The 20,874-nt window shown below is 36.7% G+C and overlaps 1 protein-coding gene across 1 annotated transcript in view; it reads left to right on the top strand.

The window, feature by feature from the left end:
• Window positions 1-20,874, top strand: part of robo2 (roundabout, axon guidance receptor, homolog 2 (Drosophila)) — a gene marked incomplete at its 5' end in the record, with an annotated part of 67,996 nt that overhangs the window by 27,081 nt on the left and 20,041 nt on the right. The window contains 7 exons of the mRNA XM_056244149.1: window positions 1,651-1,775; window positions 2,969-3,140; window positions 4,416-4,598; window positions 5,366-5,392; window positions 9,558-9,600; window positions 19,020-19,147; window positions 20,575-20,850. Coding sequence (XP_056100124.1) covers window positions 1,651-1,775; window positions 2,969-3,140; window positions 4,416-4,598; window positions 5,366-5,392; window positions 9,558-9,600; window positions 19,020-19,147; window positions 20,575-20,850 — 954 coding nt within the window. The remainder of the gene's footprint in view (window positions 1-1,650; window positions 1,776-2,968; window positions 3,141-4,415; window positions 4,599-5,365; window positions 5,393-9,557; window positions 9,601-19,019; window positions 19,148-20,574; window positions 20,851-20,874) is intronic.

The following is a 20,874-nucleotide window of genomic DNA, read 5'->3' as shown; positions in this document are numbered from 1 at the left end:
CCATAAGAATGCTACATTTGATCACTAAATTAATGTCAGACATTTTTAAAGACCAAGGAGAAGTTGTTTTCATGGTGAAACCTCCAAACATTTGGTATCTCTGCAAAAGTCCTGAATGTGCTCTTTACAGGACACCCAGGTTGTGTCATGTGACATGTATGATATCAGAGAAATTCACTAAAATATAATGTCCACTACACTGGACAAAAGTCTATTCTTGGGTCCCAGGAGGTTATAGTTCAGTAGTAAAGAAGAAAAATGTGAATTTCCAAATTTGCAATTATAACGTAATTACTGTAATATTTACAGTAATAAGGGAAAAGGACATTTTTAATTATATTATATTTAAGGATTAAAGAAAAAATACGAATTTCCAAAATGTGCAATTATGACTTAATTTCTTAATTATTAATACTCCTAATTCTGAGAAGAAAAAATTTATATTATATTATATTATATATATTTTTTGTATTAAAGTACATGTTGAATTATATTATATTTCCGTATTAAAAATAAAAAAAAGTGAATTTCCAAATGATTGGAAATATCTAATGACCTAAATGATTTGTGGCGTTAACTTTGAATGACAGTGGCTGTATTGTTATGGGAGGGTTTTTGTCACCTGCGATTGAAACAGCCGTCTGCTCTGTTCAGCTGCAGATGTTTGATGAAGGCGAGCCGCCGTTTGTCCTGTCAGACCTTTTGGGCGTTAAAATGGGCCACCCCGTGTAAGGGATGAATGTTGGGATATGTGGCATTTATGTGAGGGTCAGAGAGCAGGGACGGAAAAGAGTGCGAGCAAGCAGAGTTTCCCGTAATTGAGCTGTCAGTATTCTGCTGTGTCGCCCGCACCTCGGCTTGCCGCAGAAATGAGAAAAACATTTTTATAAAAATGTTGTTTTCCACGACTGACCCCTATTTATTTATTTCATTCCCTTCCCATGTCTCTTGTCAGAATGGCTCTGATGGGGTTAATAAAAACCTGGGGTTTCTGCCAAGGACAAAACAGCATCTTTGATTCACAACTGGCCTCCTTCAATCGATGTATCCGTGTCAATATGTTTACCCAGCGCTTCATTCTTTACTCTCCTTTAATCCAGCTCTCAAAAAAATCCCTCCGTTCTTCGCATTCCTCCCCGAGCTGAGCGACCCACATGCCTGTCAGAGCGATTTGCTAAGAAAGCAAGAGTTGTTTGGGCTGGCTCACCATCTCATTGTCTCTCAGTAAATGTTTTTTTTTTTTTTTTTTTTGTAAATCCCTCCTTTGTCGGGGCAGGATATGAAATCATAGTGAAATGTGAAGGAGCAGCAGTGTCAGGCTGAAGAAAATCCCCATCTAATGAACTCGTGCACCCGTGGCCACCTGCCTTACGTTCTAAAGCTCAACGCGCACATCGACTGCTTAAACCTAATGCAATGACTTACAGCAGTCTTTCAGAAGAAAACAGAATGAGAGTGTGTCAGAGCACGAGTGTCGAGTGATGTACATAAATCCTTGCCAAACAACACATGGCATCACTAGACCTGGGCTGAAAGGAGCCTCAAATCTTTTTTTCTGGAAAGTCTAGAATGGCAATAGTGTAGAAGAACATCATGAAAGTCATGGAAGTAAAAGTCTCTCTCTTTCTGTTTCTCTCTCTGCATCCCCAGCGCCCAGTGCTCCTCCTCAGCAGGTGACGGTTCTCACAGTGGGCAATCAGAACAGTACATCGATCAGCATCTCCTGGGACCCTCCTCCTGGAGAACATCAGAACGGCATCATCCAGGAATATAAGGTTAACGACTTGCACTCTTAATTCTGAGAAAAAAACTTTTCATTATTTTATTTTATTTTATTTTATTATTTAAAAAAAATATATATATATTATTATTTTTAATTATTTTTTTTTATTTTTTTTGACTCCTGATATTGCTAAGTTCAGAAATGTATGATTATAAATGTAGCATTTATTGGGGAACAATCTAAATCGACTTGCAGTCTAAATTATAAGAAAAGCATATTTTATTTTATTTTATTTTATTTTATTTTATTTTATTTTATTTTATTTTATTTTATTTTATTTTATTTTATTTTATTTTATTTTATTATTTAAAAAAAGAAATTTATTATTATTTTTAATTATTATTATTTTTATTGATTTTTTTTTTTTTTTTACTCCTGATATTGCTAAGTTCAGAAATGTATGATTATAAATGTAGCATTTATTGGGGAACAATCTAAATCGACTTGCAGTCTAAATTATAAGAAAAGCATATTTTATTTTATTTTATTTTATTTTATTTTATTTTATTTTATTTTATTTTTCTTTTATTGTGACTCCTGATATTCAGAAATGTATGATTATAAATTTTCCATTTATTGAGGAAAAATGTAAATCAACTTGCAGCCTAAATTATAAGAAAAGCATATATTATATTATATTAAATTATATTATATTATATTATATTATATTATATTATATTATATTATATTATATTATATTATATGATATTATATGATATTATATTATATATCAGTATTAAAGAAGAAAAATGATGATATGATATGATGTTGGATATTGGATATTGCATATTGAATGTGCATTAGAAACTGAAAGGCTGTAGGTTAATTACCCATATGGTGCAATTCCCATTCTTCCTGTGCATTTAATACAACCTCAGGTTGTTTCAAAGGGATTGAACTCAATAAATAAGTAGTTTTGGCTAAAAGTGCATAGTGGATGACTGTTTACTAATTTACTTTTGTTCAAAATGGGCCTCATTAATGCCTGTTAGCAGAGCAAAATTATGTATAAATTGTCTGCAAATCCCTTCATACATAAATTGCTGTACTCAACTGAATGCTCCAATTTACATAAGAATAGCGTTATGAGTAATTTACACAAAAATCATTTTCATTAATGAAGCCCAGTCATTAAAAATTGACTTTTTTACAGACAATTAGCTATTTTCCCTCTCTCTCTCTCAGATCTGGTGTTTAGGGAACGAGACCCGTTTCCATGTAAATAAGACGGTGGACGCAGCCATCCGGTCAGTGGTGGTGGGGGGTCTGCAGGCGGGGGTCCAGTATCGGGTGGAGGTGGCCGCCAGCACCAGCGCCGGGGTGGGAGTCAAGAGCGAACCACAAACCATCATCATTGGTACGAGACATCTTTTGCTTTCCATAACCTTTACTGTCACACTGCATTTGCCTTGTATCTGTGATGGTCAGAAATATCTTCGTAGCTCACTGTTCATTGGATGGTTTTGAGTGGGGTCACCAAAATCAAATTTAAAGCTTGGTCAGGGCTGCATTTTTTTCTTATTCTGTGCTTTGGGTGTTTACAGTGTGAGTTATGTGAGTTGTAGCAGGTTGTGACTGGTTCGACCCATAAGTGATGATTTGGTCAGTGACATGCCCTTATTCCCAAATGTCAAGCTCACTATCCATCTTCACGCACAGCCAGGGGCTGATAGACTATTTATCAACACTGCCGTTTGTGTGTGTGTGTGTGTGTGTGTGTGTCCTACCATCTTTTGAAGTAAAAAGGCTGATTAAAAAAATAAAACGTTACAACATAAAATGAAAATGAACCTTTTTAAACTTTACACGACAACTTTTTCAACTAAAAACGTAGTACTTTTTATGCGTTTTGGCCATTTATTTACACGACAACAGCGTTTTGATAGCCTGTAAATACTAACTTTTGAAAACGGGTTTCGAAGAGCAAGATTTTGAAAACGATACCGTTAACGTCTCCGTGTAAACTACTAAAACTTAAATTTGCGAAAACGGTGACATCATGCGCATGCGTATTACATGTTCAGTTTCTTTACAAAGTGACATCGCCATCTACTGGCCTGGCATGAATATTACAGCGCTTTTAATTGGTTTTGCGGATCCGTGCGAACGGGGATCGCTTTGACAACGTTGTTGTCTGTACAGGAAAAACGCAAAGGAAAAAAGTTTCAGTTTTTAGTACATCGTTGTCGTGTAAACGTATCCTAAATATACATCGTTTTATTGTGAATGATTCATTAGTACACATTGCTTCAAAAGGGGGAAAAACAAGTTTTCATAATATTTCATAAACTGTCTCTACCTCCAAAACATATTTATTGCTGTGGGGTGGGGTTAGGTAATATTAATCAATAATATTTATAGCCTAACATGATGGATTTTTAGTTATTTATACAACATTTGTATTATTTAATTATTATTTTGTCTTCAATTTTTCACCATCTGCTCACTGAAGTAACGCTAAAGATCAAGGTGATGAGCTTTTAACGCTCTAGTTGAGTTGATTAAATCCTGTGCTGATGTTCGCTCGAGCACGAGTGTTTTTCTCACGCTATTAAACTAATTTAGAAACTCGCCCGCAATTTTCCGTTTACTAAATAGAGGTTTTCTCTTTTGTTTGTGTGTATTCATGTAGGTAAAGACTTCCGGGATGTGATCATGAGCAGGAACAACAGCATCACGGAGCAGATCACGGACGTGGTGAAGCAGCCCGCCTTCATCGCGGGCATCGGAGGGGCATGTTGGGTCATTCTGATGGGCTTCAGCATCTGGCTCTACTGGAGGAGAAAGAAGAGAAAGGGTCTCAGCAATTACGCAGGTAGAGACCAGATCCGCTTGCACCAACACAAATACACAGAGGTGATTGTTTTCAGATGGCACGAAAAGTACAAATAATTCCTATATGTATTACATATATCACTCTTGGTGGATTTCAATATTTTAAAACCATGGCCAATTGAGCCCAGTCGATGCGCTCAGATATGGCAGATAACAGTTTTACTTATTTGAATGTTTCAAAGAGTGATGTTCATTGGCCGAGAGGTTTTAAAGTGTCATCGGGCTCCTGTTTGCATTACAAAATTGGTGATTGGGCACATTCAGCTTTCAATCAACACTATTCTACATAGTGATTGGTCGAGCTCTTAGATGGGTGGGACTTTGCAACAAACAGCTAACAATTCAAACACTGATGTATATTATGGTAAAAATTACAGAATTTAATACACAGTTACTCTGTTTAGCAGTAGTTTTAGAAGCAGCATTGCTAAAATGGTTTGAAATAAAATACACGTTTTGTCATTGATATCGGTGATATCTGTGTTTCCCCACTCTTGAAAAGCACCAGCCACCACTGAAACTTTTATTATTATTATTATTTGTTTGTGTGTCTTCTGTGTTAGACTGCCTATCTCATTCCTTTGGCTGCTGTCTTGCTGTCATCACTGATGGCATAACGCAAACCTTCAAACACACTCCAATATGCATGCTTATAATCGTGCACAGAAACACACAAACCTCCCAAAGCCCGACTGAGCACTGCAGGCTTTTTAACACACACTCTTCTCTGTCTTCTTGTTTTTGCAGTTCAGTCGTTCACCTTCACCCCTGCAGGTACTGTTCATTTGTCCCGTCTTTTCGAAACCCCCATTCCTTCGTCCTGCATTTCTCTTACTTTCCCTTACCCAGTCGAGTATCCCTTCCCATGATTCAAGTTTAAGTCTTCAGATGATGCCCACCTGACTTTGTCAGCACAATATGGGGAGTAATACAACCTCTGGCTGTAATAGAAGCTGTTTCAGGGGTCTCAAACACAAATGATGGATACATTTTAGATACATCTAAAAATGACACACATATATACAGTACGTATATATAAGCTACAATGCAAAAAGTGAACAATGATGTGTTAGCTGTGCTAACAGAGTCAGATGGGAGATCTGTGGGCGGCAAGATCCTGCAGTTCTCCATTTGTGTTTCTTTGTCCTTTTCTTCAGGCAGGGTTTTTTTCTTTTCTTTTTTTCTCAGTGGTCACCTGTGCTGATTTTCTCATGTGGGTTTTCCATCTCATCTTTATCCTCCTTTTATTGTTCTATTCTCTCTTTCTGACTTTTTGTTTGTCCAAGTGTTGTGAACTGTTTTTGTTCTCTTCCCGAGTTGTCCGATCTTTGATTCATTCCTGCCTTTGTTATTAACCGCTTGAACAAACTTACATGTGGGATTCAATTGTTCTCGCCATTCGAGGTTGTCGACAAGTTTTCTGAAGGTTTTCTCATTTCCCTCCAGTGATATATGATTTCTATATGTTATGTTTTAACCAATATAGATATTTTGAACCCAGCTTGCTTATACCGAATGCTGTTTAATTAATATACACTGAATACTGGCTGTTTTTACAAAGACACTGCATCAGTGTTATTTTAGTTGTATTTAAATGCTATTATACTTTTTATTAAAATGTTTAGCTTTTTTTTTTTTTTTTTTTTTTTTATTATGTCAGTTTTAGTTCATGATAACAGTCAAATATTAGTATGCTACATTGCCACACTGTAAAAATGTATTGTTGGTTTAACTTAAAAAAAGTAAGTTACCTGGTCGCCTTAATTTTGAATTCATTGAAATTAAAAATTTGAGTTTATACAATGAAGGAGATTGGTTTAATCAATAGAAACTCAAAATATTATGTTATCTGAGCCACATTAATTATCTAAGTTGATTTGACAAAAGAAAAAAAAGTTGAAAATAATTGTTTACAGTGAATTTTTTGCACAAAATGTCTAAACATTTGGTGTCAATAAGCAAGAAAGGTTGATGTTACTTCAAGTTTGGTGAATTGCATTGTGGGATAATGAACCCAGTGCTTTGTACCTTTTGGCAAATACAGTATTCATGCTATATACGTCAGAAAATGGCAAGAGTGGTATGCCATTCTGAACATATCGCCACAGATCTCATGATTTTCTGTCTTTCAAAGATCATCCCATTCTGAAATATGGTCACGCTGCCATTGATTTTCCACTTTATGTTCACAATAGCAGAGAAACGTTTGCAATTCAATGGTTGGTTTGTCCGCAAGTAACGTGAAATATAGGAGGCCTACAGAGGTTAACCAGTGATGACCTGATACAGTCACACGGTCGGCCACAATCACAGTGTGAATTGATAACACACACACACACAAAAAAAAGCTAAAGAAAAAAAAAATCACTCAGCTAGTCCAGATTCCTTCCACGTCTCTCGGGGATTGAGGTGTGCTTTTATCTTGTTGGAGGGTTTCGCTCCAAACTTCATTACAGATGAAATCAGTCTCCCTGCAAAAGCGGACACCGCTGCACTTCACTTTCCCCCAGGAAGATAAGACCGTAGCAGTCAGGTGTCCAAGCCTTATGGCCTCCATATCCCTCGTCTTCCTTTTAATGCACTCCAGTGGTCTCTCCTCACCACTGCTTCAGTGGGCTTCAAGGTTGCCGGCTCCTAGGGGACCACGTCCTTCTTGGTTTCCCAGCGCCTATGTGCCGAGCAGATAAGTGTGGCGTTCAGATGCATTACCGACTCGCCAGACCCCATGTGTGTGACGCTCGCAGAACGCAGCGGTCCATGCTAGCGAGGGCAGCTTCTTCCACTCAGTGGGAACATTTGTTTTATTCTTGTTTCCTGAAGACAAATTGTCTTCGTCTCATTATCACGGTTCACTGCAAATCATGTGAACGTTTCAAAGGTTATGGAACAAAGAAAGACGGCCGCTTCTTAAAGGACGGCACGTTTGCATCAAAGCATCTTTGTTCTGAAAAGATATGGCGTGCGGTTGTATGTTTAATTGAGGCCGTAGGGCGTTGAGGATGGTAAAAACGCACAATCCGAATACACCTGTTCACACACACACACACTTTCCCCCTTTAAACCTGTCATCGCCGCGAGGCTAAATCAAGCTGTGCTCGGGCGAGAAGGAAGGATTTGATGGAATTTTTATACGGGCGATTTTGTCGTGCCGCAGTAAATGCTTATTAAAGAGGAGTAATCAGTTTTCATATTGGAGAGAGTGCTTATCTGGAGCTCAGCCTAAAGCCGAGACCAGCGCCAGTCTACGGGCCACATCAAAGCGCCAGCAATGTGTCCTATTGTAGATAGGCACTTAACAGACCCACACACACACACATAGTGCCACATAAAACGAGTCCCTTGGGGGAGAGAGAACACCTTTAGTGTTTGTTCTCAATTTACTGAAATGCCAAATTCTGGAATTAGCCGTGAATGCAAATAAACCCAACAAACAGCAGGCTCAGAGGAGAGACGGGCCTTGGTTAGTGTTCATCAGGTTTAATGTTTGTCAGAAGAGAGTGAGAGTGGAGAGAAAATGTCACTGATTTCATTCAGATTGGCTGCGTTCACACGGTCAGTTTTTGGGATTGACAACCGCATTTACTCACAGGTGTGAGTCTCAATGTCCTATTCATAGAGAAACTTACAGTAGCGTCTTCAATGTTGTCTGCATGAATGTGCAACAGGAGTCAAACCCATATTCTCTTACCAATAACCATTGAGACAGTGTCCATAAAACCAAAGTCCCTTTAAGACAAGTCATTTCACTTGGCGGCCATCTTAGAAACGCTTTTCGGGCATGCAAGTGCAGCTCCCATCTCTTTCAATGAGGAAACATCAAATTCTCCAAAACTGTTCGCCAAGCTTACGATTAAGTTGTAATATTTGAAATCACTAATGAAATCTGACAACAACGGTCTCATAAATGTTGTTTCTAAATACTCGAATCATGACAGAGAACGACAGTTCGGTTATAGAATGCGATTGTCACTTCCATACATAACTGAACTGTGTGTGAACGTAACTATTAAGGAGTCAATATACATTATAGACAACTGTATTCTGCCCCAGACAGCAACATAATGTCGGCCCAGATCCGGCCCACATCTGGATCCACATCACTATGTTGCTGCTGTGTGAATGTGGCCTCGGTTTCTCTGAATGGTGTCTTAACAGACCAGGACTCAGGAGTCACTCTGGATTAGTGTATGTGATATTTGTTAAATAGCCTAAGTGTGCATGCTTAGATGGAAAATTAAAAGGGAAAATAAAAATGTGCATTCATTTACTCGCCCTCGTGTCAGTCTAAAAGAACATATTTTCAAAAATGCTTCAGTGTAATTCATGGAATTCAAAATAGTTTTACATCCTATTGACATTCATTGAATGGACAAAAACATTCTTCAAAATATGTTCTGGAACCAGAAAGTTGATCCCTGCAAGGAGCGAGTTGTGCACTTGAGGAAAAGTGTTTTCAAAATGAGTGCTTACTAAAAGTACACCTGATTTAGTCTGTCTTTCATCAGTTATCCATCCATTCTGTCTTTCTTTTTGCACACTTTTTTGTTTTCAGTTGCTTTCTTTTGGCAAGAATATGAAGACAAAACTTAGGGTGGGGAAATAGGAAATTATGGAGATAAAGTGTCAGAGATGCTTCGATGTCAAACATTCATTGTGCATGTTCATCTAATGTGTGCTCTGAGCAATTCAGTCACTTGTGTAAGATTACGAAGACATATATACACACAAATGCGTACATAGACGTTTTATTTCTTAATCAGCTCCTGCTGTTTAACATGCCAGTGTGGAATCATGTTTAAAAATCATTAGAACGAGAACGATGCATAAGAGATTGAATTTTTGCTATGAGTTGGTTATGATGATGTTACGATGACTCAGTCTCTTTCTGTCTCTCTCTCTCGCTCTCTCTCTTTGTGTTCTACCCTCTTTCTGACCCCAGTGACGTTCCAGCGTGTTGATGGAGGCCTGATGAGCAACGGGAGGTAAGATTCCTGTCATCCGCTCTCTCGTTTCCCCTTGTTTTTCCTCGGCATGCCACAAAACAGCACTGGTTATTATCTTTGTGCCAATCACCTGCCTTTAACCTTCAAAAGACCAGCCCCAATTCCAAACCTCATTCATATTCTGTCCATCATCCCATAGAAGGTCATCAAAACCATTATCCTCTACAAGGCAGTCGTCTTCCAACCCGTACTCAGCTTTTAAGGGTTCGCGCCTGAATTTCGCGTTCGAAATTCATCTTGAGAGACGCTCAGGAGACTACCGGAAGGTTGTTTCCGTAGGTTTCCGTGAGAGCTCTCGAGGCACACAACCGTTTCTCATGGGTCAAGGGCTTTATTAACCTTCTAAAAGTCACAGCAGAGTCCATCAATGCGGAACAAATCTTTGCATAACCGTTAATGCAGTTCTTTCAAATTTAAATAAACAATTCAACCAGATGTATTCTTAATACTTGCCACTGTGAGGGTCTTCAACAGGGGGTCCATGCATCAGTAATGAAGACAATATTATGTATTTTATCATATTTGTTATATATAATATATAATATTTGATATTCAAATTATATATTATAAACTCTAATTATATTGTGCATTTTTTAATATTTTAATGTAATACATTATCATATATATATATATATATATGGCAATTTAAGTACACATTAATTCATGTAAAGTAGAATAGTGCAATGTATTATAAACATTTAGATTAACAATTGAACTCTAGATTTTGTTTATGAAACAATTATCATTTACTACATACAAATTCATAATAAACCTGTAATATGTATTACATTTTTGAGACTTAAAAAAGACTTAAATAAAAAAAAAAATGATTATTTGACTATACAATTATTTAATTGTACATGTATGTATTATTATTATATATTGTTTATATATTAAATGACAAATAAACATTATGTATATATATATATATATATATATATGCAACGGTGTGTGTGTATATATATATTAATTGAAATATCCATTATTTAATGTAAAGTATAATATTATAATTTAATATATGCATTGAGATAAACAACTCAACTCTAGATTTTGTTTATAAAATATATTATAATTTATTACATAAAAATAGATAATAAACCTTTAATTTTTAAAAAACGTTAAACTTAAAAAAGACTTAAAAATAAATGTTTAAATAAATGATTAATTAACTATACAATTATTGAATTGTACAATAAACCAATTAATTTTACATGCATTTATTATTATTACATTTAGTTTATATATTAAATTATAAATAAACATAATAATTATATTAGGCATTGTTAACGTATTTAAAATAATTTAATACCAACAATAAGCTGTTCAAAATATAAATGTAATAGCTATAAATTGATTAAAAATGAATTTAATTGCTTATTGTTGATATTAAATTAAAATATAAGTCATTTTTCAATGTCTAATATTATAATTCAATAACATTTAATGAAACATTCAACTGAACTCTAGATTGTGGTCATATAAGGACTTTTTTAGACAGATCACACATGCACCCACAGCATAGTCTGCGCTTATACATCAAGCTCGCTCTGATATCATCATGTGACTGATGGATGTAAATATGAGCTCTGCCTGTTTGTGTACCCTACATTCTGTCAAACACACACCACACACACACTTACTGTACGTACACACACAAATCTCCGCACATCTCCCTTCACGGGCGGCTAGCCGCTCATAAATCTCACCCCCCAAAAAGAATTAGTAGGAACAATTTAAGCAGAGAGGGGTTTTATTTTATCATTTGTCAGACCCCCCCCCTCGCCCCCGCTGCCTGTACGGACCCCCGCAGTGATAAATTTGCCTGTCACCTCAGCTGGGCGGCTGGAATATGAGCATGTGTAATAATGTAAAAATAATTACCCCAGGGAGAGGCTAGACTAACCCTTCCGGAATCTTCCGGCGGGCTTCGTTTTCTTTAAGGGGCGGAAGTAGAGTAAGGGTTCGTTTGAATGACACCGGTTACCGGTCGGACAGGAGTGGAAGGTCTGTCCCTTTTATCAAACCCGACAGGCCAAATTCACAGCTTGTGGATCTTTTTTTTTGTATTAATTCCACACACCCACACATTGTCTCTCCTGCGGTATCTGTAGATCGAAGGCGTTTCAGAAGCTGAAATTAAAGCCCGAGCAAGTGTCACATGATTCCCCCCGCAGGAAGTTCGGCTGATTGATTTGAAGATTCCATTCCGGATCCCTTGAGTCTCGTATCTAATCAAAAAGGACGTCCAATTGTATTTTTTTTAATAGTGATACCTTGTCTTTAGCTATACGGTACCCTAGAGATCAGAGATAAGCACTTTCCTCTGCAGATCTCAATTAAGACAGTCCTTCTTGGAAACACTATGAGGTCTGTGTAGCCTATATGATACATTATAAAGCCTTATTCTCATTTGAACCTGTTATATATACGTTATCATACATATTCATAATAATTCTGAGACCAACCGGCATCCAGGAGCATAATATAATGCATTATATATACTGGCTTCATAGCAAGTGTTACCAATAGTGGGGTTTATGCTGTGAAGGTGCTCTACATGCATCAGGACACTTGATCTGTCTGATCGGGATGAATCCCCATGACTATTCCTGGAGAGATGACGGGCGAACGTGTTCATTTGTTACAGTCTTTGTTTATTGCATTAATTAGACGATGGCAAATGAAGCCGCGTCTGTTTCTGCAGCTCCTCATTGGCTGCTGCCAAATTGCTTGTACTGAACAATTACGCTTAATCGATCACAGAATAAATGATTCATGGAAGACGAATAGGCGGCATTTTGGTCAGGCCTTGAACTGATGGAAACTGATAATGACGGGTTTTTTTATGCTTACAATGTATTTTTCTTCCCTTTTTCCTGTTTATTTCTTTCTTAGCAAATTTCTTCCTTTTCTTTTCTTTTTTTTTGTTGCTCCCACTATACTATATATAGACACACACACAGTGCTGGAAAATAACTGATTACATGTAATCTGGATTATGTAATCAGATTCCAAAAATTAAGGATTTGTAACTTGGTTGTATTCAGTTTTAAAATACTCATAATCAGACTACAGATACTTTCTATTGATTTCATATTATTCACACAATGGCAGTACATCATTCAGAATTGATCGATTTTTTTACTCTTAATTGTCCTTTGCTCTTAATGTTCCTTTCTAAAAAGCATATTGCGTATAAACAGAGTGTTCTAGTTTGGTGATCTTGCACACACAGACCAGCATATTGTGATGATGTGGCTATAATTACATGGAAAATTGAGAGGCCGCAAAGCATTTGATCACAGAAATATGTTCACTTGTTTTCTTAACATTGCAACATCTTGTGCTTATCTAATCAATACTGATGAACACATTTATTTTTATTTGAATTATCACTCACCGAGACATTTAACCATGTATTGCTATGGATTTGGAAGGCTTTTGTCTTTTTAACTTTTTTTTTTTTTATCATAAAAATCTTTATGATTTATTTAATTATTAGCTTTTCATAAAACTCACAATGCCCCTGCAGTTCCTTCACGAACCGCAGGCTTGAAAACCCTGCCATAATGTAATATTGAATGCACATCATGTTGTTCATAACAAAGACTGGAATATATTTTCTTTCTCTTTGTATCATTATATCAATATGGATTAAGATTATCCTATTGAAATCTATGTGATAAACGAGTTTGGTCCAAAGTAATCTAAAAGTTATCAAAAAGTTGTCAGATTATTACCTAAAAGGTGTAATGTAATGCATATTTGAATATAATCAATGTATATATTTGAATATAATTAATAAATTATAATATAATTGTATATATATATATGTACATTATATAGTATTATTTATTTTTAAATGGCTTATTCATTATATAATTGTATTTATTTTAAATGGCTCACTTTTATATCAAATTTAAATATTCATAGGTTAATATAATACATCATTTTATAATATAAATGTAAACATTTAGATAAACGGCACTTAAATGTAACTCTTTGGGTTTATATAAGCACTTTTATATGCTATTTTGAAGGATCACAAGAAATAGTATTACCCATCATTATCAACAGATCGAACTTTTCTTTTTTAGTTGTATTCTTTCTTTTTTAAAAGCTCCTTCCTTCCTTCCTTCCCATCATCTTTCAGATCTACATGTGCATGTTTGTGTGTATATTATATTTCCACTGTGCTCAAAGCGAGCGACAGCATCCTCCAGCTAATGTAAATCTGAAAAGCAAATGCATGTTTCAGCATGCCTTAAGCATAATTTAATGCGCAGGCTTTTAGTCCGGTTTCTGCCGCTGTATCGGAGGGCGTGTGGGCCTGTAAAGCCCGTCTGATTTATGAAGTAGGATTGGGATTAATATTGCTCACTCGGCTTGTTTACGGCGATCCTCACAGACGCGCTTGCGAGGTTGTATTTCACAGTTGCGCGCGTGTCTAGGAGCGTGGCAGGGAAAAATGGAGCCAAATCAAATCTCTTTGGTCTCAAGGCCACAGTGCGTCTCTTGCTGTCGGAAGAGAGGGATTCAGGGCTGGGATGAGGGCCCTGGCCCCGCTCCCGGTGATTTGCGGGGCAGAAATATGCCCGCTAAAACGATATTTCTCAATCTAATCATCGCGCGCGGGGGGAAAAGATGAATGCAAGGACAGAGCCGCCGTTACCACAGTCAACATCATCATCACCCACACTTACAAATGATCCCTGGGAGAGTATGCATGTGCGTGCGCTTGTTTACGAGAGAAATCAAAGTCAAACTCATGAAACGTCCATTTTTCTGGCTCGCTCAATTTAGCAACTCTTTGATTTGAAGGAAACCGCATTCGCTACACATTTAGCTTACACAGCAAAGGGCGAAATTATCGAGATAACTATAACGATAACTATGTTAGCGTCCACACTTGCGAACGATAACGCTCTGTTTAACGTAAGCACGCTCGTCTTGTTTTGTCGTCTGCCACTTTAAATACCCGAGCTCGTTACAGCAGGATTCTGATTGGCCGTCAATGTTTTTATTATCAAATACTTCTGAAAGTGATTCCAACGATATAATGTATCTGTGCCAGTGTGCTATCGTTATAGTTGCGGAGTGGACTCTGCTATTCTTTTATATTTAGAACGATTTTTAGTGTGAACAGACCATAACACTTTACAATAATCGTGAATAATTTAAGTCTTCGTTAATGTAAATTTATACACACTGATGCAGTTTTAAAGTCCCCCTGTAGTCAATAACTTTAACCCTTAAAACTCATCTTTGATCGCCAAAATGACATATTTAAAATATATATGTGAAGAGTTTGGTTCCAAAACGCGATAAACGCCATTTAAAAAAAAAAAAATTAGTTACTGCAAAAATCAGTATTGTATCTGGTTGGTATTGAAAAGTCAATGTTTAATTTTAAGTAAAATGCGATATCCGCCGTGTTATTCTGTCATGTTTTCTCCCTTTCTTTCCAAACCGCGACAAACGCCAGTCTCCCTTCTCTGCAGAATGCGATATATCCGCTCTCAGCCAATCACAACGCACCATTCCACGCAATGTAAACAGTAACGGCAGCGCCTTAAATACACCCGGCTTCCTAGTTTTTCTTATCTATTTTGTACTTTTCGATCAACAAACAAACAAAAAAATGAATAATTTTGAGGCATTGATGAACCTGTGGTTGTTTCTGCGGTGGGTTAGAAACGTAAGGCATCGAAATCGAATCATTTACGTGAGGAGATTAAGAAGACGAGGCACTCGGGAGGAGGAAAAATGTTTTCAATCTTCTTTACAGTTCTTAATACAAATATTATACTAATAAACTTATGTCGTTGTGTATTTTCAACAGTTTCAATATGAAAAAAAAACTTTTATATTGATTCAATGGATTAATTGCATTTTAATTTTTTTTAATTTTTTTTTATGGATTTATTGCATTTTGGGGAAAAAAATAATCCGTTTTTATAATAAATCTTTGAAAATCAAAACCTGGATTTTTTTTAATTGTTTTATTATGACCTACAAATGCTATGTGAAAGTTTGAAACAGAAAATAGTGGTTTTCATCTTTCCACTTTCTTTTCATTTTTACTCAAATTAATCTAAATGGATTTATTGCGTTTTGGAACCAAACTCTTCATATGTTTAATGGGCCTCTGAGTGAGTTCACGTAGTGTAACAGCGCAGCGCTACTTCAGAACGTAGGCTCACTATTGGCCAGCATCACACTCATGACCAGCGTCGGCCAATAGTGAGCCTACGTTCTGAAGTAGCGCTGCGCTGTTACACTACGTGAACTCACTCAGAGGCCCACATTGAAGAAAAGGAATAGTTGAATAAAGTCGTTATTTTTGTTTGTTTTGCGCACAAAAAGTATTCTCGTCACTTGATAAACTTAAGATTGAGCCACTGAAGTCACTTGGACTATTTTAACGATGTCTTTAATAACTTTCTGGGCCGGCCAGTTTCGATCCCTTGAGAAGCCTATGGAGGAGTGATCCAGCTCTCAGATTTAATCAAAAATATCTTAATTCGTGTTCCGAAGATGAACGGAGGTCTTACGGGGTTGGAACAACATGAGGGCGAGTAATTACTGACAGAATTTTCATTTTCGGGTGAACTAACCCTTCAAGCAATTTTCATTTAAAGTTAGTCTAATGTAATTTAAGTTGTAATGACTTAAACATCCAAGTTGATTGCACTTCAAAATTTAGATGTAGTCACACTGTGACGTTTGAAATATTAAACTATTGTTTTTTAAATAAAATAATTAATTAAAAGCAAGAAAGAAAATGCAGTTGTACATAGTCACAATTATGATAAATAAAGTCATAACTATTTCATTTTTCTTACTGTGGAGCAGAAAAAGGCTTCCTTAATTTGATATTTCGATGAAACATGAAAGAAAACCATTTTTCCTTTCAAATAGCATGCACATTTATTTGAAACGGAAACATTTTATTAAACAGTAAATTGTTAAAACACTTTAGATTTCGATCTAGATTTCGAGGTAACACTTAAACATCACCTGAGGGCCAAGCAAAACAAAAACAGCAAAGGTAGAGAGGACCTGATTGTAAGCGGGTAGGAAAGAGCATCTCGGAGGAGGTGAGGAGGGCACAGGATTGTTTTTCAGACAGAAAAAAAAAAATCAAGCAGAGGCGGAGGGGGAAGGTTTGAGAAGTCCTCAACGTATTACCCTATAAGAAGTCAACGTGTCTGAAGAGGAACCATCAGTTTGAATGACTCGTTCCCCCTGAGGGCCTGTTTTGGCATTCAGCTGCCACATCAGGGGGCGCTTAGTCTGTCAGGACCCCCTCCTCCTCAGCCCGAGACCCTCCATTCGGGCTCCGCTGGCTCTTATTAAAACCTGTGGCTTAGAGAGCGACAGGCTGCTACACTGCCATTACCGGTATATTGCCCCCGGCTTCAAAAAGCACACACTGTTCCCCGGACCTGGGGGGAGACAAGCCACCTCAGGGCAAATGCACATCCACTGAGGAGACGAGGCCAGAGAGGGAAAGACACGCCGAAATAGAGAAAGAAAAGACACAAAGACGACTGGTGTGTGTTGATGCACTTCTACGGTCTGCACTACAGTGAGTCACTGCATGCACACAGACTGTACAGCAGGTCAAACGAGGTCAAATAAATGGAAGATATCACAACGCTCAACGTGGCAGCAACTGTCAGAAACCAAGCCTCAACTTTTTTAAAGTTCAATTTCGGGTTACATGCTACAACTACGGTTGGACAGAAATAGAGCTGTATCAAGGAAACAATTGTGTATGTGAAGTGTGTAAGCTGGACCACTCCCACTCTTTTTTTTTTTTTCAGGAATCATGGACTTTGTTTGGATATTTATAATAATAATAATTGTTTATTTGTTTGTTTGTTCATTGGGACAATTATACAGTGCAAGAATGTAATGTGGAACAATAATATAATGTTAGTTAGTTAGTTGGCTAGTTATTTAGTTAGTTAGTTAGTTAGCTAGTTATCTAGTTAGTTAGTTAGTTAGTTAGTACTATTAATAATAATAATAGTGATAATAATTGTTATCACTATTATTATTATTATTATTATTACATTTTTGGAACAACATGCATGTCTATAAATGGCAGTCATTTTCTTCATTTATTTATTTATTGGAACAAAAATACATTTGGGTCGCTAAATGGCAGAATTATAATTAACATTAAATTTGGAAACACTTTTTAAATACTTTATACTACTAATAATATGTATTTATTTATTTACTGGTACAATAATACAATTATACAATAGTTATTTGTTTATTTGTTTATTTATTTATTTATTAGTACTAATAATAATAACTATTATTATTATATTTTGGAACAACATGTGGGTAAATGATAAAAAAAAGTGGATAAATGATAATAAAATAAAAAAATTGTTGTTGGGCGTTACCAAGATGGCCGCTGATTGGACGGACTAGTTTTTTAAAAATGTCTTTTGGTTTGTCTCTCCTTCGCACCAGCATTGCTCTGTCTCTGTGACCATGACCACAAATTGCTCCTCTAACAGTGATGAAAGGCGAAAAAATGAGGAAGTCCTTGAGCGCTTCATTCATCCACCTCTCCACTCATTCTCCATTCCTCCATTGTTACATTCCCAGCCTTGGTGCAACCAATGGCTCTTTATTTCCATCTATGCTCATTCTGAAGAGGAAAAAAAACAGCCATTTGTATTGTGGCTTAAGCAGCACAAGCGAAGGGATGGGGGTAAAAACACCACCGGGAGGCTGAAACACAAGCTCTCCTCAGCATCTGTTGCCCATGGCAACAAGCATCCGAGAGGTGATTGCACTGTAAAGTGGTCGTAATGGCCCACAGCACTCACCCATGACAGCTTAAAGTCTTAATGATGCCTTTACACCACACACACCCTTGGGAAGACGCACAACACCTGTTAAATGAAACCTCCTATGTGAGCCGATTGTCAGATGTGGAGGAGTGTGTTGTAAAACACAGGAGTTTGGTGAGCTAAAGATGGTGTGTTATAGTGAGGGGTGATCTGTTAAATGAGGGTGTGTGTCTGTCGATACATATTTTTAAAAAAGTAACTCGGGTATTATATTGTAAATTTAAAAGTAATGCGTTACTTTACTAGTTACTTGAAAAAAGTAATCCGATTACATATTCCATGTGCTGTTGTGTAGCTTATGAATAACACTTTCATACACTCATAAGTGAAATTCTTCTTTTCAGTCAAAACCACTATTATTAAATTATTCTGTCTTTGTCAGTCTGAATCAATATTTAAAAAAAAAAACATATCCAATAATCACAAATGAGTTGCAAAGTTATGGAAATCCATTGCTCAAATAGTGTGGAAACTCGAGATGGAGAATGAAGTCTCAATGCATGGTTTGTCTTCCCGCAGTCGTCCTGGTCTGCTGAATGCCAGTGATTCGGGGTACCCGTGGCTCGCCGACTCCTGGCCGACCACCAGTCTGCCGGTTAACAGCGGATCTGGAGGACCCAATGACCTCAACAACTTCGGCCGTGGAGGTAAATCTACTCTCAGACCCATTGCTGCATTGGCTTGAAATTCAGGAACGTGTTAAATTGATTAGAAATGCGGTTAGTCGAAAGTTGAAAATGTTAAAAGCAAGCCCTCTCCATCAGCTGAAAGAAAATGTCATATTTCTGGACAGTGATTCATTCAGGGTGTCCCGGTGTTGTCCTGATGTACACCTGTATGCATATGTTTGGACGCACATTTATTCATCGTGTGCTGGAGACAGAGCTATATGGCCGTCACGCCGAAACTAATGTCTGTCGCTCTGACCCACTGTCACGGAGAGGGGTGGGGGGCGCGAGGGAAAGATGGTGGTCGAGCAGTGAGTCGTGAAGGACAGCCACAGCTTGAGTGGTGCAGATGCAGCTGCTGTATATCATTTTCCCTTCAGTACACACACACATGTAGAGTTACGCCATTATTTCATCCGGATGTGCAAAGAGAAAATGGTAGATAGTAGTAGCACTAGTGAGTCAAAGGGAGAGAACGGAACATGAATTAAAGGCCGGTTCACACCAAATAGTAAACAAAAAAGCATAGCGTATTCACAACTTATGAGTTTATTTGTTTATTGTATGTATTGTATATATTTTGTTATCTTTTGCATATATGTGTTATATTTTGTTATTTTTTGTTGTATTTATTTATTAGTAGTATTATTTATAAAATATGTTATTATTATTATTATATACATATTTTAGTTTTTATCATTTATATAATGTAAGTTATGATGTATATATAATTAATAATATATATATATATATATATATATATATATATATATATATATAATATACTCATCCAGCAATATCATTTTTAAATATTATTATCATATAAATGACATTATACAAATTATATAGCTTAAAATATGTATAATAATACATATTGTACTATACTAATAATAATTGTACACTGACTCGGATAACAACATTTCATAATTTTCATAATTATTTGAGTATTCAGTATACAAAATAATATTATTTGAGTATATTAATAATTTGCAATGATTCTTCTTCTTATCATACATTTATTGTAATCATGTCATTGTATTAATAATAATAATTGTATTCTTTTTATTTGTATAATTAATTGAATTATTATTATTTACACTGACTCAAATACCAAAATGTAATAATTCCATAATTATTTAAACATGATGTATATGTGTGAATGTGTGGGACACTTTTTGGGGTATTATCAAAAACGTAAAAATTGACCTAGAATCTGAAATAATTTTCTGAAAAATATTTTAAATCAAATAAACATAATATTTCCATGGCAATGAGTTTGCAGAAACGCATTGAAATATTTTGAATTTGATTTCTTTCAAAAGAGACATCACTTCTGCACTTCTCTAAGACATTAGCCTCACAGTCGTGTTAATCTCTCCCTCCCTCCATCTCGCCGTGCCTCTCAGACGGGATGCCCAGTTCCCAGGCTGATAAGACGGGCACCATGCTTTCAGACGGAGCCATTTACAGCAGCATTGACTTCACCACCAAAGGTGGATTCGGCAGCCCGAGCCCCGCCTCCCAGGCCACGCCATACGCCACAACCCAGATCCTCCATTCCAACAGCATTCATGAGCTGGCCGTCGACCTGCCCGAAGCCCAGTGGAAGACCTCCCTGCAGGCCAAGCAAGAAATGGCCAGCCTGGGCTACTCACTGCCAGACAAGAACTCCTGCAACAACAGTGAGTCGGGCTGAAGGGCCAGGG

Source organism: Rhinichthys klamathensis, unplaced genomic scaffold, assembly GCF_029890125.1.
Source record: "Rhinichthys klamathensis goyatoka isolate OS25496 unplaced genomic scaffold, OSU_Roscu_1.1 h1tg000933l_1, whole genome shotgun sequence".
Taxonomy (NCBI): Eukaryota; Metazoa; Chordata; class Actinopteri; order Cypriniformes; family Leuciscidae; genus Rhinichthys; species Rhinichthys klamathensis.
Note: the sequence above shows the minus strand (reverse complement) of the source record. Positions and strands in the feature narration are given on the sequence as shown.